General features: G+C 37.7%; 2 protein-coding genes across 2 annotated transcripts in view; one reads left to right on the top strand and one right to left on the bottom strand.

The window, feature by feature from the left end:
* The window catches only part of SLC15A4 (solute carrier family 15 member 4), a 30645-nt gene extending 5499 nt beyond the window's left edge, over window positions 1-25146 (bottom strand). Inside the window, exons 1-6 of the mRNA XM_054844328.1 lie at window positions 24577-25146; window positions 15628-15923; window positions 14599-14767; window positions 13480-13557; window positions 8647-8815; window positions 4177-4332 (exon numbers count right to left, since the gene is read on the bottom strand). Coding sequence (XP_054700303.1) covers window positions 4177-4332; window positions 8647-8815; window positions 13480-13557; window positions 14599-14767; window positions 15628-15923; window positions 24577-25146 — 1438 coding nt within the window. The remainder of the gene's footprint in view (window positions 1-4176; window positions 4333-8646; window positions 8816-13479; window positions 13558-14598; window positions 14768-15627; window positions 15924-24576) is intronic.
* Window positions 25066-25523, top strand: part of GLT1D1 (glycosyltransferase 1 domain containing 1) — a 64971-nt gene continuing 64513 nt past the window's right edge. The window contains exon 1 of the mRNA XM_054844329.1: window positions 25066-25386. Within this exon, the coding sequence (XP_054700304.1) occupies window positions 25145-25386 (242 nt within the window). The 5' untranslated portion in view covers window positions 25066-25144. The remainder of the gene's footprint in view (window positions 25387-25523) is intronic.

Raw genomic sequence — 25523 nt, 5'->3', positions numbered from 1 at the left:
AAAGAGAGCATTATAGACCTGAAAATGGCACAAAACTTATGTCTTGTGTAATAAAGGTATACTTTATTTACACCATTACTGGTATTTGACTTTTGCTACTCTAGATAGAGTTTAATAGAAATTAAGCCTTTCAAGAAAAGGCTTAATGCTTCAAGCCAGATAGATCCATTTGCCTGTTCTGAGGGAGGAACTTTGTTCTTGTAAAAGAAACAGAACTATATGTTCTCACTGATCTAACAGCATCCTGCACTGCCACCTGAGAAATCTCTGATAACCAATACACTGCCTCTCTTTTCCTTTGACACGTTAGAATGAGCCAACAGCAACCTGTCTCTGATTCTAGAAGGGAACTGAAACGTTATTCGTGCAACTCAGCTGTGCGGGTTCCTGTAAATTCAAACCGTAACAAGAAAATCACTACAGAGATTGAGACACATCTGCAGTGGGGAAGGAGGGGGGGCAAAATTATATTTATTTTGAGAATTAAAAACTATTTTTTTTCCTAGGCTTTGCCACAAATATAATAATTCAGATATTTCAAGGAGTATTTATCTGGCCAATCTCACTTAAAGAAAAAAAAAGTAGACTACTCTCAGGATACAGTAGCTTGGTTTTTTTTAACCTTTTGTTAAGTTAGTCTCCAGAGTATTGGTCACATTTTGGTCACCAGGCTTTTGTATATTCTGTACAAGTTAAGCTCAAGTATATAACATGAAAGGATCTGGCCCGTTTCTTCTCTGCAAATGTTACTGCTGGAAAAAAAGATCTTAAGACTCAAAACAAAAACCAAAATGGGCGTAACACTATGCACTTTTTGCAACAAAATAAGGCATGTTTCTAAACTTGAATAATGTTTCCAGCAACCCTAATATTTATTCTGGCATAAAGAATATAAAAATCTTTTCTTTGCCTTCAGAGATATTTTTGCCTGCTGGCAGCCATTGATAACGATTTCATGCTACCTCAAACAAGCAGTTTTGAAATTAAACCCTTTAGTTGGTGTTGTCATGTGAGATTACGATTCCCAGTTAAATAAGGGTGCTTTAAGAGGATTGACAGAATAATACAAAAGATTAACGCAATGTGTGTCATCTTTTTAAAGGTACCTCAAGTGTAACTAATGTGGCTTAATAAGAATATGCTTAGTTTTGCAGTAAACAAACAAATGTATGTTTCTGCTCTTAGGATATTTAGCCCCTTTTTGTTCACAATAAACATTTCCAAATCACTATAGTTGTGTAACCATTAACACTTTGCATATTTTAAAGCTGAATTTCATGGCACAATAGATGCCTTTATCAACTCTTAATATCAAATTGGTAAAGTATACTCTATTCAATCTTGAGAGGCCTTCTTAAAGATACTAAGAATTCCGTTTAGATAACAATCAGAAGGCAGGGAAAAAAGCTTTGTAAAACAAATCAAATGAAAGTGTAACACACAAAGCAATTAAGATCTGCATAGAATTTCTGGTTCAAAGAAAGAGAAGCATTTGCATTTTGCCTAACATTGACCAACAGTTTTTGAAGTTATAAAGCTGTTGGTACAGACCCAGCAAGTGCAGAACAGCAGAGTATTCATGTAAGAATAACATAAGCCTTAAAGACTTGACTTGTCATGAAGAAGTCCACTAAAGCAGTTGAAAAAAAACAACCCTTGGTTTGGACTTCAACAGAGAATGCATCAACTCCTTGACCTTACACAACCTGCCGATAGGTGTGTTATTTTATCCTTGCAAACACCTATAAACTAGTAACAATGCCTGACAGAAACAAGAATGTGTAAGAGGGAAGAAATTTGTGTATTTTTGCATGAACACTTGCATTTCTGATAAGTCATCTGTTTATCTGAGTTCAGATTTAACTCCCTAAAGTTGTAACTAAAGGTAACTAACTCATTTTACTCTTTTGATAAAAATGCTAAATACAGCCTTAATTTTAATAAGTAACTCGATTAAGCAAGACTTCCATCTTCAGATTTTTATGTGTTAGGATTTCATATAATGAAATGTACTGTAATATAGGACAGCAATGACTATGCAGATAATGTCCTCTAGCAAAAGAGACATACTGATTGCACTGCTAAAGCATACTTCCCATTTAAGGATCTAAAGTGTTTAGCATCATGGCTCTTAGTGTGCTTTAAAGATAATGAACTCTTCCCACATCTTACTAGCTGTTTATTGAAGCAAATTAATTTGAGGACTTGCCTCTACATCATGGGGGATTTCAGCTGGTGCAATCCAGCAGACCTTATGTTCAAATCTTGTGTTTACTGTCACAAGAGTTTCTGCTAGGTGCTGGTTTTCAGGTACGTGCTGCATGCATGCATAGAGCTAACTGTTTTAAGACCCTGCATTCACATTGCAAATGGGACACTCCCAACAACAACCTGGTGTGAGACATCAACCTACCATTCACCAGGAAGGAAAGAGTACACTACTGATGCATTTGAACACATACAAGACAAAGCCATATCTAAAAAGAATTCCTCCAACATACTAAATAACTAAGGCAGAGTGATGCATGTGTTTAATTCTTCCAGTCACATGGAATCCCAGGCCAGACAGCTGGAAGAAAAGCTTAGAGCACATCAGCAGATAGAAAAGAAAAAAAAAAAAACACAAACAAAAACAAAAAACCAAAACCCCCAAACCCCACATTTTCTTCTGCTTGCCAAGCAATCCAACCACCTTGTTTTATTTCTGAACAACTGTGATGACAGTAGAACACATGTAACCAGAAACCCGATGGAGTATAAATTCTCTGTTCCACTAAGAGGGGAACAAATGGGCCATGTGACAGCTGGGGCTATGGCCAGCAGGATCTTACTGAATTAGAGAATCTCATTTTAACCCACTGTGCTTGCCCAGCGTGAGGAATGAAAGTAACTTCCTACAGGGGAAATGAAACCAGGAAATTCTGTCATAAGAAATCGAAGAAAAAGAGTGATATGTAATGCCAGTTTGAATGGATGATCTTCAAAGTTCAATATTCTGAAACAGTATTTAAACACATTAATAAGTAACTATAGTTAAGCAAATACTAAATGATTTTTAAATCAAGTCTCTGGAGGAGTTCCAATATATTACACCAGGTAGCTCTGCAATTCTATCTAAGTAGTATCAGAACAGCTACTTCGACAATCATGAAAGGTTTCTCCTACTGGTAACTAAGCATTGCTCCCAAGCACTAGATATGTGAACACTGTGCTAAGAAATTCACAATAGCATTTCACTTTTTTTAATTGTAGTAAACCAGTGCTAGGCATACCACAATGACAACAGATAAATTGCCTGTGCTTTCCTCTTGCTAATGAGCCCTGCACGTGTATGAAACAGACCAGAAAATAAGATTTTATAGTCCTATTCCTCCCACTTTCAGCTTAAAAATCAATATGATGACACAGCTGTCCACTACATCACACTGAACAGTATTAAGAAATTTAAGATCTCTTGCATTTGTTCAAGAAAGGCAAGATTTGAACACTGTTTCAGTTTGCTTAGTATCACATAGAAGTACTAAAACAACTATAGAAAAGCTGATCTACAAATAAAGCAGATAAAATTGTATAAAAAATAGCAACTTCAATATTAATATTCACAAAAAAACTAGTTTAGATTGAAGTCACATAACTTTTCTTATTTCAGAGATGTAAAAACTCAAGTAATGTGAATTTAAACAGGTGATAAATCTTTCTAAAGATAGTTTATTGCTTCCTTTTTCCCTCAGAAAGGTGTTTCCACTTAGTAATTGACTTTCTAAACAGTGAGCTCAGTTTTTAAGCCAAAAAAAATTACACAGCACAAATTCTATTTGCAACACAGAGGAAGATTCAGAGGAAACAATACTGCATTAAGACTATTCCTTAAAAAATAATATTGAAAGAGTATATTGTTTTCCATTAGGGTTTGCAAATATCCAATGCTAACTGGATGACATGCAAATATTTAAATGTTGCTCTGCTTGAAATTCAGTCTTGAAAACATATATAGCCAATTTTCAAACGTGAAAGAAAATTTCATGCTTTGCCACGTACATTAAGTGATGTTGTATAGTATTGTATTTGGGAACATTAAAGCTTATTTGTAATGATTTGAGAAGTAAGTATTTCTTTTCTAAGAATCCATCATTTATGATAGATATGAAAGCAGATTTAAAACACAAAGAATCTTACCTGCTATACTTGCAAATATTTCACTGAATCCAATCAGCACATATTGAGGAATCTGCCACCATATTGGCAAATCTGCAGCATGGTATGTAACATTTCCAATTGTCTGATTAATTGTTTTAACCTTTACAATTTTCAGTCTGTTGCTTTCCAGAATTCCTACATGGAGGGGGGGAAAAAAACATTAACCTAAGATGCAAACACTGTTTCTTCATATTAAGAATTAAATTAGAATTCAGTCCTGCATTGCAATGACAAATTATAAAATAGGAATATGTATTTCATTATTTCCTAACAGAAAGCATTTCAGACTACTTTTGTTATTGTTATTTCAAGACACAGTTCTTCTGTCATAGAATTAGTGATTATATTCTTATTCAGTAGCAATAATTATACAAATACTTAACCCTTTTCCAGATGGATTAGTTGACAGCTTTCTTGTACAAACTATGTTGGTTTTTTTAAAAGACAATTTTGTTTTGACAAACTACTACTTCACAATGTTGAACAATTGCATCTGCCACCATAGTACTAATAAATTAGAAACCATTTTGCTTATCGAAATGGCTACATTAGTCCTGTAGAACTATGAAAACCCTCCATGAATATCATCATGACATTTATATGACACTTATCATCCCACGAGATCCAAAAGCTCATTAGATCTTGATTTACAAGCAGTACGCTGCATAGAAAGCACTTCATGTAGAATGAAAAATAGACATGATAGTGTAAAATATAACAATTTTTAGCTTGCTCAACACAACAGTTTAGAGTAGAAAGTGAATATCAAATAATGCTGTAGGGTTTTTTTTGAAGTTGCCCAGATTAAAGGATTTGCCTCACCGTTACATAAAATGCAAAGAATAGCTAATAGTTAATAAAACTCCCTACTTCACCCAGAAAGGACCGCTATAAAAGAACTCTCAATATCCTTGAAAATAAGGTGGATTTATTCATGACCAATTCAGAGGAGCAAGGCTGAGTCAATGACACTACTTCCTAATACGTGTTACACGCACATGGCCACCCATTTAGTGCCTGTCAGTTTTGTTCTCTTTCTACTTATTAAGCCAAGATCTGACCTAATCTTGGGGCACAAAATATCACTCCTGTTACACAAAAAAACTGTACAAGGTTTAGATGACAGACATGATGCTGTCATGGATATTATACCATCTACAAATGATTACATCTGCTTCCTCACTTCTAGCTTTTTCTTTCCTAGAGGCAGCCAAAGGATGACACGGACATTTAATATGATGTTGACTGAAGCTATTGACAGCACTTTTCATATAAACAAGCACAAGCGATTTCTAATGCACAATATAATATCTGTTCTCCTGGTTCTTCCCAAATCTGTGACATACAAACCTCGAGGGGGCCAACCAGATCACCCTCTCTCTATCTCTCTGCTAAGTGACAGTGATCCAAGGGAAACGCCTGGTGTTCACCAAAACAACCTCATACCACGACATGGAGTTTCTTATTAGTCCTGGGTATGGCAAGAGACCCAAGCTGGGAAGAAAGCATGAGGAAAGCTCCCTGTAGTCCCTATACATAGTCTGTAGATGAGGCTGTAACTAAACAAGAAGTTCTAGAAATCACATGCTTAAGGACAATATTGTATTTCATCACTGCAGGGAGTTAGAGCCAGAGCTCTGAAAATCAAACTGAGGGAGCACACATTAGCAAGTGACTTACAAAGCATTTTGAAAAGGATAGAAAGCTGCATTTGTATAACCCTTGTTTATTCATTCGTAGCAGTTCAGAATCTATTCAAGTACAAATCTTGCAACAGCTCTACAGTCTAATCTTCTGAGACACAAGAGTTGTAGAGGGAAAACAGGTTAGAATTATTCAAGTTTGTTTAAATACTACCTTGAGGCCCCAAAATGTTTCTTAAAAACAGTGTTTTCCTTACCATCTGTTTTTGAGGGAAAGACTGTTCTGAGCTCAGTACCTCTTAGTGTCAGGCCACCACATCTTCTCTACCTTCATCACTTCTTTTTAGGTGACCACTTATCCACCTTATTTTTATGTATCATTCTTTAGCTCTTCAGCCACCTCAGTGTCCTCTGAAGAGCTGATGTAATTAAAATAAAGCTTGATCTCTTGATGTTTTGGTTTTAATGTAGCTGACAAACTTTTTAGAGTGGAACTTAAAATGTAAACAAAGCAGTACAGTCAGCTAAGAACTCAGACACAATTTGATTCATATATATTCAACACAAAATTATTTCATCTCAAAACATCTAGTGATCCTTAATGTGTTTGATACTCTTCACAACATAAGCTGATTGAGGAGGCATTTGGCCACATAGGAGCATAACTACAATATACCAAACATTGCCATAAATTTAGCTTCAAAGCTGAGTACTTCAGAATCTAGAATTTATTGATTCTTCCTTGGACTTTGATAGACAAGCTTCAAGTTTAATCCTACAGTTTTAGTAGTTAAAAGAAGCTGAAGTTCTTGCTATAATTGTTTAAACTCTATAAATGAAGTAGATTTTCCAGTTGAATAACCTTAAATACTGCTGCTCAGAATTTACGATAAAATGCATAAAGCACAGCAGATGTTCATTAAATCTAATCAGTTGTATTCTCACCCAGTTTATAAGATATTTAAAATAATCTAAGCAATCTAATAGACAGCCTAAGTACTGTCCACAACTAATGCCAGTTAGATAAATTAAAATAGAAATATAGCACAAACAAATCATTAAGATACTTCTAAGATTGCAAGTTAAGATATTAACATCTTAATACGTTTAAGATTTTAATCAGTATCTCTCTCTAAGGCAGAAATGGTTGGAAGTAATGTTGTATTTTAAGAATATTAAAACATGGCTTCTATAAGTATCATCTAATGAGGAAATAAAAATTTTATGAAACATATAAACCAACAGAAGCTTTCCACGCTACTAGAAATAAATAGAATTTCCTATGCCCCAAATTTGTCATAACTGAAGCTCTTAAATTTATGTTATGAAGAAGGGATGTTAAGTTACTCCAAAAGGTTAAACTTTTCAACCAGATTGCCGATAACCACCCAAAGAGTTCACCTTCTCAGTTTCAACTGTGGAAGAGTTAGGGGAGGATCAAACCAAGAAAATCATGTTTTACATTTGTAGGTGAATAGAAAAAAGAAAAAAAAAAAAAAGGCATTTGAAATTTTTAAGAATTCTGAGGAATGGTTTCATTTAGCAACTCAGCTATCATAGCTCGATCTGCTTTTTTCCCCAGTACCAATAAAGACACATATTGCTGGTTTTGCATTCACTTATATGTGAGCCAGCAGGTTCTATTTAAAGAGCTGACATTTAACAGTTTTACATCATCTTCTTTTGCTGGTAGCAGTGTCCTAAGTAACATGGAATAAGAGAAACATTCCTAGTTTAAGTTTAAATGACTTTGCTTTAAGAACTTTACTTGCCCACATACAAAGTGACCTTGGCCTAATAAGGTAATTATCTCTCTCACTGAGAGAAATCTTAATAGCCATATAAAGTGTCCCTCTCTCTAAAATATAGGAGATTACAAGTGCTGAAATTAATTTATTTAATGCTATAATGCTTTATCAATATGTTCATTACAGTGATAGTAGGTGACGGCTATGGGTTCTATGAAGCATTGCTCAGAGATGTTCAGTTCCACATCAGCAGTGCTTAACAACTTTAAATCATCTCAAAAGCAGCTGATTTATGGTATGAACAGAGTTGCCATCTTTTTCCTTTCATGCTATAGCTAAGCTATTTTACACAACAGTAATTCCCAAACATTAGGGAATGTTAAGGTAGGGGAGAAAAAAACCCAAAGCAGGAGGAACCTCTTGTTCAGCCATAACTTGACTTTATTATTTCAGATAAAGGGAAAGGATTTTAGGTAAAATTTCACTTTTTTTAATACTTGGAAGTCAGACTACATGAAGGAACATACTTATTTGCAAACTGATTTGTTTTTCAGGATAAATATTCAACTTCAAGATAAATTGTTAATAAACCTGACAACGTGGTCTTCCACAGTACCATGAAGTTTATTTTAGGACTAACAGCCTTATACCCAAATGCTGGATACTTTGTTCAGGCAATCTAAACAGTGATGATGAAGCTAAGGCATTTGTTGAGAAAATATGGTCAGAAAACAAAGAGTACTCCTCTACCAAGCATACTAGAAAGTAACACTGTATGTGAAAATTTTAACAAGTTGGTTTTAAAAGGTATATTTGAAGTCTATTTCAGGCAGGAAACATAGTCAAATATTACTGCAAATTTTCAAAACAGTTTAGTATGTTTTTGGATAAAATCTCTTTCATTGCGGGAAATGCATCCATGCAGTTGCATTCTAACTATTCTGTGAAAAAGACTTCTGAATAATCTTGAATTAAAGATTCACAGAGGTTTTTTAAAAATGCTCGTGCAAGTAGCTGAATAAAGACTATGTTAGTAGATTTCAAAGTTGTTTTCTTACCTGCAGCAAATGCAGAACACATTACAAAGAACATTCCAACTGCAATCCTCTTCAGTGAGGACGGGAGCAAGCCATTCCTCTTTAAGATGGGGTCCACCAATTTATCTTTTAAGGGTATTAGGATCAGAATAAGCACTGCATCAAACATAGTCAACCAGGCTGCTGGAAACTGAAAGGATAGATGACTTAAGTTAGCAATTTCATACTTAAGGGTTGATTTTTACTATTATTTTACAAACAAAAAAAGTTTTTGATGGAACCTCGAGATCCAAAATAAACCACGCTGCACTGAGAGACACTGTGAAAAGAAAAGTAAGAGCGTGTAAAAGCTGAGGAAAACACTCAGCTATTCGGGTTTTCATTTAATTTGGCAGTTCATAATTCTGTTAGCTCAGAAGCACAAATGATTCCTCACCATAGTAACTCTAACAGTACTGCATATTCTCACTTTCAAGATGCATCTCAAGCTGTGCTGAGATGGGTGTTGGGTTTGTTTGAGGTTTTTTTGGGGGGGGAGGCAGGGGTGTAGGAGTTTTCCACTGGGACTGAACAACATCAGGTGTTCAGAGCAAAAAGGTTCTTTTCACAAAAGCAAATACTACTGCACATAGTTCCAAGGAAAATGAGGATTAAGAAATTAAGAAAATTACTGGGCAGATGAAGAGAGTGCTCTAAGAAAACAATGTAGAACTCGGCGAAGATGTTTCACAAAGCATTTTTTATTTTAATTACTTTTTGTTAAAAACAAAGTTAACTAACTAAAACTACATTAATTCCTTTTGAAAGCTGAAATGGCCATTAGCATTATCGCAACATTTGAGTTTTTCTGCATACATCCTGAAATATGTTTAATGGAAAAAAATCACTATCCTTTGGGAGCTGTTCTGCCGTTAAGATTTTTTTAGTCATAGGACACCTGTCTGAGGAATGACTGATTGTGCCCCTCAAATCTAGTAAACAAAATTGTGCAGATTATTTAAATGAATACACCTCAAGATACACTTTTAAAAGCATTCAAAGTCAATACTAATGGCACACAAGTCAGGAAGTGATTTAATGCAATTAAATAGTCTCTACTATTTTGCTTCCAGTAATATACTGTAGTCTGACAGAATTAAACTTTTTTTTTCTAAAGTATTTAATAGCCAGGTTCTGTAGATCTTCTATTATTAGGCTTAGAACTTGCAGAAATATGCCACAGAAGAATAGAAACACTTTTACTAATGTAATACAAAATTCAATTAAAATTAAATTACACTTGTCAAGTGAACAAAGAGTATGGTGTAATACATCTTTCCTCATTTGCAAGATTCAATAATTGACAATAAGATTCCCATCTGTATGAATGAGACAATTTCTACGAAGCTTAATAATATCTAGTATTTCTTCTGAGCAAACAAGCCAAGACAGTACAGGAAGATTTATAAAAATTTTCTGGTTTGGGGATATTTTTTAAAACTGCATTTAGAACAGTGTGATACTGTACTATGCATTGCACTGACTCTTTGACCCAAAATACAAGCACTGCTTGATCTCTGTGTTTCTGATGCAGATTCAGTTTTTGATACTAAACTCTTTCTCTGTGTGTGGAAACTCAAGGTTAGACTAGATGAATATTTTTCTAGTGATTATCCAGGATGACCAAGGGGCCTGTGACAATCTAAAGCTACAGACACAGTAACAGAGGAAGACAACCAGATTCCCTTAAGGCTACAAATCTCAACCACAGCAAGTATCTCAAAAACCCAAGCCCTCAGCCTCTGACACAGTGTGGGCATGCATCTCTCATTGCAGATGAGAACCCTATTTCATTGATCAGTTGCAATCACTCCAGTACGGCTGAGATGATGACAAACTGCAAAAATAAGAGTTAGCAAAAGGTGAACCTTTGGTTCTTCATAATCTAAGCAGGAGTTGGCACTTTCACAGGAGTTTGCACCAAGAGCACCAAGTCTCTGACTGACATCAAGCCATGTCCATATTCGGCTTTGTCAAAATCTCCAACTAGCATTAGCGTATGTATGTGGCATATTTTTAGCATACTCTGCATGCAGACGTGTTGTAACAACAGTCATTAGAAATAAAATTGCTTTCTTGCTCTGCATTACGGTTGTCAGCAGTTCTCCAAAGAACTCAGGCAGATGCTTTCTGGTTTGTAGTCTGCTAACCCCAAGAAGTGATGATGATGATGATGATGATGGTAAAACTGAATTAATCGTAACCTCTCCTTAATGTTTCCCTACCCTCTCCCTAACATTTCGCAGGCATTTCATGGATTTGAAAATGGAATAATAAGCTGGTTTGGCTATATAAACATAGTCAGTATTTTTGATACATAAGGTTACATACATTGTTTAGCAATCTTCACGTTCTTTGAAAAATGCACAGTGAATTCTGCTGAGTTAGTCAAATTCTTGCTTATTTTGAAATATTTAGCAAAACTTTAAAACTGTTAATTTCCCTCCCTCTCCCATTCACCTTTTCATTTGCTTCAAATATCACATCAGCATTAACCTGTGTGACAGTTTGTACAAGGACTGATTTGTGTAATTAGAGTCAAAGATGTAGGAATTTTTTGTCACTGCTGAATCTGATAAGAAAGGAGAGAAATACCAAATGCCTCTGGCACTGCTGTATTTCATACAATCAATCACTTGGGTTTGTTTTTTTTTTTGTTTAAAATGCATGCTCTTTCATTTTCTACTCTATGAGGAGCTTTCAAATTAAAAGGGCACACACGTATTTCACTCTTTTCATATCAGGAGGTAGTATGGCTTTATTAGTATTGGGCAGAGGTGCCTGAGAGAGCTTAAGGAAAACCTAGACCTGATAAGGTACAATGCTGCTCACTTAAAACATTATATTACTGCTCCTTTTCTTAATTACCTCAAATCACTTCCATTTGGAGAAACCAAACTAGTCAGAATCACTTTCAAAGATACTACCTACATAATGTCTACCTGAAGGATGCTCACCTGCAATCTGCCATATACCAAGGAAGACAGCAAAAATCAAATTAACTTATTTGACTTATGCTGTTAGATCACAGCAAAGTATTTTAAAATAAAACAAGAACAACACAACTGATGCACTGCAGAAAAAGGAGCCAGTCACTGTTATGCAAGATAGAAAAATCATTTACAAATATTGTGACAGACTAGGATTATTGTTCCATTATCCTTGCCTCCAATTCTACATACTTTAAGTAAACCCTAAAAACAGATCTTTTAAAGCCACACTTTTAAGTCAGAAAAAAAGTAGCTACATGGCATGAGTGGTATTTTAAAGGCTTTTCAGCAAAAACAATGAAAGCCATTATTTTTTTAAACTAATTTGATTAAACATAATGCTCTATTTACAACTTGAAAACAATTCTAACGCCCAAAAAGGCGTTTCCAAAAAGGAAAGTTCAGTTTGACAACCAAAGGTCTGTGTTCATTTCTACACAATAAATATTCAGACTGACAATATTTTTATTTTTAATATTCAGACTCACAATGGGACTCTGAATTCCTGTGTGCACTTTGTTAGAAGAAAGAAAATCCACATCTCTAGTCCAGCAATGACAATGTTCTAACAAGACAGTCACATGGTTCGTAATAACAGAAAAAAACCTAAAAGCCCCCTATCATATGCGAGCAATAAAGAAATGTGAAAAGCTCAATGAAAAGAGCAAAATGGGTTACATATCAAAATGTAAATTTACTAACCTGTATATGCTAAAAAAAAAAAACCCACCTTGAATGTAGTCCACAATTAAAATTGATGCAACTAAACCAGAAGCTTCAGACTAATTACAATTTTTAAATAAGAAAGTATCTTATTATTCAATAAACATTGCAACTCAAACACCACAAAACTGAACCTTGAAGTGAAAGTGGCAATGGCTTTCTGTGCCCAAAAGCTATGCAAAAAAATACACAAACTGAGAACTTGGTTGAGGAAATCTGCTTTAGATATTTTTGTTGATGCATGCCTTAACTGAAAAAGTCTCAGACTACTCTTTCTTTAGTTTTCTTAACTGTGTAAAAGTAAGTAACTAGCATTTGGTTGGTTTAAAAGTCTGTCTTAGCCTGTATCACTAACTTCCATTAAGCCTTCAGCTGTGATTCAGAAGCAGCTCAGTTTTCAAGCAAGTTCAAAAAAAATTAAGTACAAACATTTTTTATTTTTGATCTGCAAAAAGAAGACTGAAGCTATTCTGTGTTATTGATATAAATGTTAAATAAATCAGAAGAAACTTAATTTCAAAAGAACATTTAGTAAGCCTGTTAACAATTTACATTCATACCTCTTGTTTTTATTCTCAGTACCATTTCTGCAATTACGTGATGCCAGCCTTTCTTGAAAAATATTGATTGAACAACTTCCTTCAATATGCTAAACTGATTCAAGGTACAGTGAATATTGATTAAGCAGTATAAAGTTACAAATGTACCTCAGATTCCAAATTTGCAAATAGCAATATTTCAGTTAAGTATGGGTACTCCTGTTGAGTTTGTAGGAATGCTTCTGTACCACTTACAACTTTGAAAACTTAGATTTATAAGCTTTCTGCAAAGATCATACTTCGTCCACTGAAGGATAAAGACACTCTTAATTAAAGCAGTGAAAGTGATCCGAATACATTCAAAACAGGATGGTGTGAATTCCATATACCGGCAGGTATGCCAAAATCTCTGTATTATGCGTCATGCTTCTAAATGCCCAATGTCCATGGCCTTGGATTCTCCTCAGTCACTACCTGAGCTTCCTGGAGTTTCTGTACAATGCTTACCTATTTCGCATTTCAGCTAAAGAAAACACACTTTTCACTTGTTTTGCTCTGCTTACCGTATGAATAGAGTTGGTGTCATTTGAAATTTCAGGAATTTTCAGATGGAGACTTTGCAATACATATGTTGTCTGCATCTAGCATTAGGAAAGATGAGTTGAGATTACTTGGAGGAGTACTGAGAGTAAGATATTTTTAATAATTAACAAAGACTATACACCAGAGGTAAAGTGCTAATATAGCAAACCAAAAAGAATTATTGTTAGAACATTGCAAGACTTTTTTAACCTTTACATTTATTTTTACTAAAAGCACAAAGAATCATTCATGTTACTTTAAAACCAATTTCTGCGTATTTTTCCCCGAAAACATATTTGCTATCCTAATTCATTTCACTAAGGCAGAAGAACCAGAAAGGAATTAAAATGAAATCTAGACCACTTACCCTGACCTATCTGAATCAACTGCAAGATGCAACACAGTGCAATATTTAATATATGTTAATTTGTACAACTGTTAGTTTCAACTATCATTTTAATGATTTTATTTTCTTTTTTATTATTAAGTCAAAATATTTCTTAGTGGCCATTTTTCATCTCTCAACTTCAGGGTAAGTTTCATATTTATGAAAGACCCCAAGAAAAATGTGAAATTAGATACTCTGGCATACTGGTAAGCTAATACAGCTTCCCACAACAATTTTATCTGGTAAATAAAAAAAATCAGAAGAAACTACCATCATGCAGTATTATTTTTGCTAACATAATATTATTAAAATCATTCCTGAGATGCAACCCAGGTGTGTGAAAGACAAGTAGTTAACATTACTGAACATATGAGTATTAAACAAGTCAAACTGTCAATACCAAAGTTCTGAAAAAACCTCTTCAATATTCACCTTCTTTAGAATCACAGCTACTGAATGCTAACTGTAAGTAAACTTTATAGAACAGTTTTTTCCCCAAAAGCTTTTGTGTGTTTCCTCCAGGTAACTGCTCTGGGGGATAATTTTCAGACGGGAGTTAGATTTATAACATGGGTACAGAACTACAACTTAATGCTAGTGCCCCAAGACCTCTCATATGCAACTGGGAAAAGAGGAAGTTATGGCCCTTAAATTAGAAATTACAGTTTTTAGAGATATAAAATAAAAACGTTAACCATTTGGAACTACTCACTTGGAAATACACTGTCCAGTAAGGTATTAAAGCCAAAAAGACGGGGATAATCTTGACAAGAGCTTTCACATCTTCTACTTTATCTTCTCTGAATGGGCCCCCATGAGACAGCTTGGCCATCTCAAACAGGCTTTGCTTGCGAGGTTGCTGAAGTACTCCCTGGCCTTCGCTTTTGAAAAGAATTTGAAACATTTAGTTAAACAACAACAAAAACTGACATAACTGGAAATATTGTGACACTTCATTATAAAAAGCTCATACATTTCCAAAATAAGTTACTCCTGTAAGTTACAGCAAAACAACTAGGCCAGAATGGAACATGAGCAGGTGAAAGCACAAGCTGAAAACTTCCATTGTAAAGGTTTCCTCATTTCCCACTCCTCCCTCCACGCATAAATAACTGGCACTGCAATATGCAGAACTTAAGAAACAACGTCACAAAATACAGGTTATTCTAATTCATTGAATTGTTTTGCAATCTGACTACATGAAAGCAGAGGAGGCACCCGACATCTCTTATCAGTGACTAAATTCAGCCACCAGTATTGCATGAGCATCACTGAAGAGTGGAGTAACCATTTGGAAAGCAAAAAGCCAGTACACATTTTGGCTGCCCATCAAGCCGCTTACAACATTAAATGCAGATGACAGTATTTTTCAAATCAGAAGGCATCCCATAAACATATCTACACAGAGAAGAAAGTTAACAAATGCTTAAAAGGAGCATACGTGGGTTACGTTACATTTTCAGAAACTCTGAACTGGCAAGACAAAGCATTCAATTGAAAACAGCAGACTTGATCTTGCAGCACGGAGATCCAGGGATCTCAAAATGTGCCTCTATTTCATCCCAGAAATCCCAGAAAATATCTCCAGGACTCCCATTTTCCAGTTCCAGTTCTCAAACCAAGACTGCATATTCTAGCATATCCTCTAGTGTGACTTATTGCCAGCTAGTTTGAATTAACTATTTCCAACTCTTAGGATGATTCACTCAATTCAGATTATACAAAAGAGCTCATTACAAACCTGTTAGTTGAACGTTCCACATGTCTCTTTCTTGAGCAACAAGAATATGCAAGAATTTTAAACATGTCTGTGAAGGCACTACCATCAGGCGGTTTTGTGATGAAGAAACTCTGACCACATACGAAAACCATGAATGAAATCCCAATGCAAACCGTTGGGATACTATATCCAATAACGAAGCTCACATTCTGTTGAATGTATGCAATGCCTCCCAGAGAGAGAATAGCTCCCAAATTAATGCTCCAATAAAACCAATTAAAAAATCTTCGTGTGGCTTCTGGACCCCGATCTTTGACCTGGAAAATATTAAAAACAAGTCATTCAATTTCTGAAGAAAATGAAGCCTGTTTATTAGAATTCAATCAAGTTCAATGCACTGAAGAGTTTAGGTTTAATTTAGAGTCGTACTGAAACGATTTAAGTGTTTTGGGCTTTGCATGGTATTTGATGAAATGACAACTTACTGAGCTATCCCATTATATCAGTGACCTTCCAGAAGTTCAGCATAGGGATAAAAAAAGCCATACAATACATAGCTTCCCCATAAAGGCTGTTGTTAGTTCTACTACACTGCCTCTCATTTGGTCATTTGGACAAAGCTCACTCAGGTTAATGCCCCATAGTCCACAGAAGTTGAAATAACTGTTTTTAGTAAAAAAAGTTAAGCTACCTAAAAATTCATGTATTAGTAGTATTGCAAGAATTGCTTCTTCCAACTATATACACATAACAGTTAACCATATTCCATTTTCTAAGCCTCAGATGAGTACTTGGTAATTAAAGCACAAATTTAAATTTTAACACAGTCCTAATACTTCTCATCGGAACATAAATTGAAGACTTGCCATTCTGACCTTTCATAAATAAATAAATAAATAAATTTGGGTTGCATGACATGTCACAAGGCCCCAGTAAACATTTATCTCACTATTAAGTCAGCAGTGTTCATAGTGCTGTTTTTCTGCTTGAAGCTCACAATATCTTTCCAGCGAAAGTAAAGACATCCCTGGCTTATAGAATTATCCTGTACAGTTTTCACCATCACTCTTTATTCTACCTACCATAAGTCACCCCATGTTTTGCAATTAAGTCACAGGAACCCAGCATCACTCATAAGATGTGAGTTAAGAGAAATTATGCTAGTTAAAATTTGAAATACATTAAAAAGATCAACTAGTCTGAAGGAGAATTCATAACAACATAGTTGTCACTGTTTTATGACTGAAAGGCCATTAACAGTGAGTAGCAAGCCAGGTCCATGCACCAGTCTTGCTGAGTCAGTGTTTTTGACTTCTAATTGCAAGTTTCCCTTCCTCATTTGCCAGATCTTCGAAAGATCTGTGTTTAGCTTGCAATATGAAAAGCAAACTATGCCTTGAAATAAGTTTTTGATGTACAGCTTCCAGTTTCTCACTGGTACGCAAATCCATCTGTGTCATTTAGCCAAGTCTAACAAAAGAAACATTAAGGCATCTATTCCTACAGATGCCTTAATAGCATAGTTAATAGCATCGATAGGCATTCTGGTAGGTCTGTTAGCATCTCAAATGCAATCTTGGAGCCTAAATCCAAGAAATTCTACCTTTCCAGGTTCAAGTTGGTGCTCATTTCCTAATTTTAACAGTGTACTTGTTTTGGCGGGGATAGAGTTAATTTCCTTCCTAGTAGTGGGTATAGTGCTGGGTTTAGGATTTAGGATGAGAATATTGTTGATAACACACCAATATTTTGGTTGTTGCTAGGCAATGTTTACACCAAGGCAAAGGCTTTTCAGCTTCTCACACTGCCCTGCCAGCAAGGAGGCTGGGGGTGCACAAGGAGCTGGGAGGGGACATGGCCAGGACAGCTGACCCCAACTGGCCAAAGGGATATTCCATACCATATGACGTCATGCTTAGTTAGTATATAACTTGGGGGAAGCTGGCCAGGGGTGTGACCGTGGCTCAGGAACTAGCTGGGCATTGGTGGTCTGTGGGTAGTGAGCAATTGTGCTGTGCATCACTTGTGTTGTATATTCTATTATTATTATTCTCCTTTTCTGTCATATCAAACTGTCTTTATCTCAACCCAGAAGTTTAATTTCCCCCCTGATTCTCTGGCCCATCCCACTGTGGGGAGGGAGTGAGTGAACGGCTGTGTGGTTGTGAATGGCTGTGCGGTTGTTCTAGCTGCCTGCTGGTTAAACCATGACAGTCATCACCTGCAGTGGTGTATCAAGCTAGGAATTCCTTCTAAACCCCAAATGGCAGCAGGATATTAGCAAACAATTACATCATAAATACTGTGCTCCAAGTTATGTAATGAGTTAACAATCTATTTTATGATGTTTCCATTTCTTCATCATAAAGTCTCAGTTCTCTTATACTTTCTGGAAGGAAGATGACTTCCCATCCTCCCTCTTACAAATGACCTTGTTCACATCTATGCAAAGAAAAGCTGGAAGATGAAAGCAAACTTTGATAAGGGTATGAACAGGGCAAGCACAGCATGATGCTTCTATCAAGTATTATCCCAGCCTCCAACCATTAGCTGCTGAGAAACTTCTTGAACCAAGGACGGCTTCTATCTACTTAACAAACGCAGCAGATCTCTCCATGAACTTGTCCAGCCTGCCTCTGAACCCAAGTCAGCTTTTAGAATCCATAATATCCTGTGGCAAAGAGCTCCCCAGCTAATTACACAGTGGGAAGAACTACCTCCATTCGTCTGTTTTGAACCTGCCCTGTACTAGCCTCACTCATTTTACCTAGTTCCAGGAATCAACAGAAGATAGCTGACCTTTATCCCATCCCTGGTCCACTTCTCCCTCTCTCCCCCCGAACCATTATTTCCACAAACCACTGCCACATCTTCCTTCTAGCTGGCTTTTCAGAGATAGGAAGTTGTAGACTGTTTCATGATTTCTTGAATGGGAACTACTGACCATGTCTGTGGCCCTTCCCTGAAATTTCCTTCCCCATCTCCAGTATCCTTTTTGAAACAGAGTGGCCAAAAAGGAATGGAATGCTCGAGACAGACACACCACAGACTTACAATTAAAAGAATCCATTTTCTGCTTCGTTATCAAACTATATAAATGCACTAAAAATCACATTGCTGCCACATCTGAAATGCCATTATGGCATTTTATGGACAACCATTAATAACTTAATAAAAATCACACTGAACTACCTGGTGGAATATCTTGCCAAAGGGGAAGAACTATGAAGATGTCTTAACAAAAACACAGTAGAGTTAAAAGGTAATCCTTGTAGTTCCTTTCAAACATCACATCAGCTGCCCCAAATATTAGCTATATTACATTTACAGTGGACTACGCAAAGTTTTCCCCTGCTGGCTACTGAGCTGTGTGACAGCACAAAACAGATTGGTTTATTCTCTTCATAAGTAGACTTTACATTTTAATAAGGGACCAAGAAGAAGAAAACCATGTTAGAATCTTAATGTTTTATTTTTATCAAGGATAAGTATTTTTCACAAAACTGCAGGAATTCTCCTTTCCCCCCTTATGCCTGCATTATTTTCAATCACCCAAGTGGAAAGAAAAATCTATCACTCCCTCTGCTCATTTTCCTCTGTGCTCAAGCATAGCAGCGTTCTCCTTGTGGTACCAGCACCACCAGCTTCATTATATTCTTAACATCCTACCAGCAACTGCGGCAGGAAAATGATGCACGTTAATGGCACCAGTGTGGTGCAGGTCCTGGATCGAATCTGTCCTGTGGGCTGAGTTCCACATCCCTGCACTGAAAGTCAAAATAGGTACATTTTAAAAGATTTTGTCCTCATCACAACAAAACAGCTTAAAAACAGTAGTAATGCCTAAAAGGTATGAAAAAGGTCACCTTCTCAGATTTACGATGTTTTAGTCAAACTCTTTGCAACAGGAAAATGTAAACAATATCAGCGAAATACCATGGCTGGAGTGCAAGGCTTCCTATCACTCAACAAAAACACTGTAGTAAAACTGTTTCAAAAGTGCCCTGACTCGAATGAACATTAGCGAGTATCTAATACACACAATTTATTTGCTCTAGGTAATGTGTTCTTTTGCAAATGAGCTCAGATTCAAATGTTTTCCAGAGAATATACCAGTGTTGGACAGCTGTCATTTATTTAAATCAACTCCCACTGCATAATATTGAGTCCCGAGTCTCCAGTTCACTGTTCTGCATTCTTCAAACCTTTCATACCTTTTTACCTTACTAAATGGGATAGCACATCATTCTCCAAGAACAGCAAGGAACAATCCAGTAGTGCTTCAACTTCAATAAATATACAGAATGACCTACTGTACCATGCAAGGAGCATCCCAGTTGCCCTAAATTTTCCTCTTTTAAAGCATAGGGCAAATTTTAATTAAAAAAGAAACCCACAAAAAAACCCCACCCCACCCACAAAAACAAACAAACCACCAAAAAGCCCCCACCAAGAAAGAAATGAAGGAAATGAGCAACTCGAAGCATTCTGGCCACAGCTGTTTTGTCAGTCATTGGCCACATGACACTTCTGCCTGCATTCAGGTGGGCCTCTAAAGAGGAAATAAAATAATCTTGCTACTTTCAAGACAGCTAACATAACTTTTGCAAAAGAAAATCTGACTTAACACTCGATTTTTCTACAGTCCAAAAGGCATTTTCCCTGATATATCTGATAACTGTCCTTTACATGTAGTTAATCCAAATGCAGAAAGAAAAGCACAGTGACATTCTGAGTTTTATAACTGAGATCTACACAGCACTGGATTCAAAATAGTAAAGGAATAGTTCTCAAAATGAAAGTTTCTATACAAAACACTTATATCAGACTGATTACAGTCAGAGGGGATGTAATTATGACCACAGTTTTCATGACAAAGAATCCTCAGGGCCTGGAACACTATATTATGGGAATGGTGTAATCATTAGGTTATTTACAGCCACTTTCAGCAGAGGACACATCAGCTGTGCAACTCTGCACTCTAAACTCATTTAGGATATAAGGTTAACAACTTAGAACAAAATTTTAAACACAACTAAAACAAAGAAAGAAAGAGTAACTGGATCTTTAGTTACACCACCTGATGAAAAGTCATTAAAAATATCTGATGGATAGCAACTTCCACAGCACAGCTGTCCTTAAGGCTAATACTTAGACCTTCTGACTTAGAAGAAAGATGATCACTTGCTGAATTATCCCTCCCCTGGATTTTTCAACATCAACATCTTTCTTAGGAGATGATCCAAGTACTAATCAAAGCAGTTCGTACAGCTTGAAACCAAAAATATTACACAGCTCAAATATTAAGATTCTATCAGATTCTCCTGATTTTTATGTGAAGAGCCAGGAATCTATACAAGCATCGTTGCTTCTCCATAGTTCCTGTGTTTAGATGCTTTGCTTTGTCACAAAGTAATTTCCTTGCTCTCTACAGCTAGGTCAGTTTCAAAGAAATGGTTGTCCACCTTAGGGTTTCTTATTTTTGCCACAGCTACTGACTATTTGGTGCCTATCATTCCACTGTGACATCTGATTTCTGACATCATCTGCTAATGATCTCAAGTATTTCCTAAACCCCAACATTTCAGTGTGTCATAATCTTCCCTCTATCCCTCTTCACATCATGGCAGACCCAAAGCTATGACTTCCTATCTGAGTCACATAAATAAAAAGATTATTTAAAGTTACTGACATTAGCAGTTTTCATTTGTTCCTGAAATCGACCCACAGTCACAAGCAACAAACAAGAACTCCCAAACTTTATCCCAGCCAACTATATGAGCAGTCACACAACATAGCAAGGATGAAAATGAAGAAGCTGGCCCTTGTCTGTAGTGTACAAAAGAAAGAGCAATGGCAGCGGTTTTCCACCATCAAATTTACTCTTACAGAATTCTGACCTTCTAATCCATCACTGCAGACACCAGTTGTTCTTTGAGAGCTTCTGGAGAGAGTTCAGTAACAGAGCTGTACAGTACTACTCGCTTGCTACATAATTCCAAAATTTTGTATTAAAATTTGGCCAATCCACCTTTCAAGTCTGCTTCCTCTCACTAGTGTGGTATCTATTCTGTTTCTGTCGGAAACAGAAACAAATTAGTATTGCCCATGTGAATGCCACAACTTCAGTTTTCAAACTGTCATCCACAGAATCTTAGATGCCCACAATCGTCTAAGAAGTTCGACAGCAAAACAAACTAACTTGCAGTTAGTGGCCTTCAATTCTGTATACAAGGTCCCCCATTCTTCCCCAGAGGCTGGAAAATGCAAAATAAACACAATACAAATAAATAAATAAGGTTGAAAATCACTCAAAAGCCGTCTTTACACCCGCAATTTCCCATAGCATCCTGCCTCTGGCAGGGCTACTGTAACAAAAATGGTTTTAGCAAAGCTAGAAGATTTTTGGCAGGCCATGGACTGATAGATTTAATGACTATGATGGCAATTCAGAAAGAAGATATACTGGGGGTTAGAACTAGCATTGCTAATCACCATAACCCCCAAACAGATTCATCTATAATTAGAAAAATTATTATAGCTGATACTAGATCAGTAGTCTACTACTAATTTTGGCTTCAACAACGAAGCTAAACCAGGTTTCACAATAATGAGGGACAGTCATATTGTTTCCTAACTACAGAAAGTCACACACTGCTACACAGAACAGGAAGCGACTGCAAAACACTCACACTTAAAAAGGGAACTGGAAAGTGCCAGGTTATACATATCACATGATTATAAATTCTATTCTGAGAACCATCAGTTCAGATTTAGACTAGTTCTAGAAAAATGGCTCTTATTAATAAACATGGTTAAGTAAAGCTGGTTTATACCTAGCTTGCAGTAACTGGTTTTGTGCTAAGCTGACCTGCAAAAGTTAATCTACACTGTCTACTTAGTCACTTGTAGCAGCATGTCTAAAAGCATCCATTTAACAGAAATTAAGAAACTACATCTTTTTTACTTCAGAGAAAAATACGTATTGGAACTTAGTTTCCAATTTTCCACAAAGGGATTCTTTTCTTCTAAGCAAAAAAATCCTCATTATATTTAGGTACTCGACCCAAGTTATAGATCATCCATTAAACCAGAAAAATTTACATGGCAATTTTTAAGAGATCTGCAATGAAATGTAATTAACAATATCTGAAAGGTGGTTCATATCAGCTAAAGCACACGATACACAATTCATATTTTCCTTCGTTTGGTATTTAAGGGAAAGAGGACAAATCTTATCAGCACACATCCAGCCAAAACATGTTTGCATTGTATTCTGGCCTCCCAAGAATGTGACTCTGGGAGACAGACTTTATTCTCAGCAATATATATCCATCTACCCAGCAGTTTGCTACATTCCTATGCAGGGAGAAGGCACCCAAGAGGGCCCAAAACTGCACAACAAGGTAAGTGGTAGGCAGTAATATATTTAACAATACAGAAGCCAGAAAAACTGAGAAGGGGAAAAAATTCATTCCTCAGCAGAGCTCTACTGATTATTACGAACCAGAAAGGGGTATTTCTTTTGCTTCACCCTACATAAATCACTGTGAATTATCCGCAAACCCGGCCAAAAACTGCTATCCATGAAATCCTGGGGGGAAAGCCTTTAAAAAATCCAGCTACAACAGCTACACTTCCATTGGCAATGGTTTGTCTTTTGCTCTGTTCCTGCCGTTATTTATCTCTTATATTTAACGTTCATAAAGTGTTCTGGGGATAAGCAGTCAGTTTTGAAAAACACCTTACAAGATAAAGTCATATTAAAGCTATTTCACTCGATGGGCTTATGCTGGCTTAAACAGAACCAATACACTGGGGACACACAATCCTAGGCTATAATAATGTTTTACATTTATATACTGCCTTTCACCCAGAACTCCAGAATTTATAATACATGAAATGCCAAAGAATGACAAATGTAAACTGTACAACAGAGAACAGAGGTAGGTACCTTTGGCAAAGATCTTGTGGTAGATCCTACCACGCACAAGGAATTTCGTGGCATTTCTGACACCTGCACTAACCAGAACTCAATGGGCCAGTAAACAGACACGCAACTGGATCGGAGGTATTTTCCTTGCTTTGTCATCAAGAACTCAGTTAGAAAAGCTGCTCAGTATCTGAGCATCTGGAATTCTCAATTTGTAAAGCAGAAATTATACTCCAGTTCAACATCCATAGTCAGCATACTACCTTAGCATAAGATTTGTAAAAAAATATATGCAACAGTGCATTCCAGTGCCACTTGGTTCTGCAGTGATGATCCAATGAATGATATCACTGAAGTGGGTCGGAGCAAGGTCATTTGACAGGACATCTCTTATGAGAACAGCCCAGGTAATGTTTATCATGTTGAGTGCACCTTCCCACACGTCATCTGGCACAACATTAGCCTGCACAAAAATATCATTCAAGGGCACAGTGCGGTACACAGAGAATACATAAAGTATAAAAACCTGTTTGTTGTCTATCCTTCGTTTACCACAGGACAATAAAAGGCCTCTGACCACTGCCCTACAAGGCCCATGCTATCCTTGTTAAAGCTAAAATGTATATCAGATATTTCACCTGATGAGCTCTGAGGGCAAATTAACTGGGTACAAACTACACAATGGAGGATAATTAACAATCTATTTAGTGGCCATTAAGCATTCAACCCAGCTCCTCAAGATGGTGATGGCTTAGCCAAATCAGGTACCACACATAAGGCAGGGCTACCAGGAAACCAAGGGTCATAAGAGATCAGACATCAGACACCAAAATTATATCTAGCAGGGTACAACTTGCTAACACAGGGAACAAAGCTGGATGATCTGATTCCCTCTGAGACTTAACACCTAGAGAGACGTGAATCAGTCGGCGCACTGTCCATCCCACCAAGGCAAGCCCCTCTGCATAACTGACAGCCATCCCCTCATCCAGATTAGCACCCACAAACAATTCAGCAGCTGCCAAATAATACTTGACCTGGTCTGCCCCAAAAGGGGTGATGTTGGCCTTGACCGACCCGACGCCCAGCCCCACGAGGACCAGTCCGACGAAGGTGGCGGTGGCACAGTAGCGGGTGGCTCCCACCTGGGAGCAAGGCGCCACGGTGGCGTTGGCTGCTGGAGAGGAGCAGTTCTCTACAGGGAACAAGGGGATGTCCCCACAGAGGCCCTGGCGGGTGTGCGGTGCAGCGATGACGGGGAAGGCCAGCATGCCCAGCAGGTAGAGCGCCATGCTGAGCAGGATGGTGCCAAACTTGCCCAGGAGGGCATCTGCCAACCAGCCACCGAAAGGCGACACCAGGTAGGTGATGCCCATGAAGAGCAGCAGGGCCTGGCTGGCCTGGGCACCCTCCCAGCCGTAGGGAGGCCCGTTGAGGAAGAGCACCAGGTTGGAGGTGATGCCATAGAAGGCCACTCGCTCCAGCAGCTCGGCCAGCAGCACGGCGGCACAAGCCAACCGCCGCCCGTGGAAAGCGCTGCTCGCTGCCCGCCCGCGCTCCACGCTGCTCAGCAAAGGGCTGCGTTCGCTCGGCTCGGCCTCCTCCATGACAGTGGCTCCTTCCCAACCCCGCCGCGACCCGCCACGCTTCCCGGCCCACCCTGAGGAAACCTCGCCGCCGTTGCGCGGCGCGGCCCGACCCGACCCGCCCACACGGGGGACGGAGCGGCGCCATTGGCCGAACGCGCCGTCGCTCCGCCGTTCAGCGCCGTCACATGGGCGGCTGGACTGCAGGGAGCGGCGGCTGAGGCGAGACGGGGCGGGACATGGCGGACCGGAAGCTGCGGGGTGGGTCCGCTCGGAGGTACTGGCGGTGCGGGCAGCCCGGACCGGGTGGCCGGGCCAAGTAGGCCGTGGGGCATCGCCTGAGCGCCGGGGCTGAGCTCAGCTGAGCCGAGTAGTGTCGTGTCGGGGGTGGCTCGCCC

This window comes from Grus americana, chromosome 16, assembly GCF_028858705.1.
Source record: "Grus americana isolate bGruAme1 chromosome 16, bGruAme1.mat, whole genome shotgun sequence".
In the NCBI taxonomy this organism is placed as follows: domain Eukaryota; kingdom Metazoa; phylum Chordata; class Aves; order Gruiformes; family Gruidae; genus Grus; species Grus americana.
This window is presented reverse-complemented; position numbering and strand designations above follow the sequence as displayed.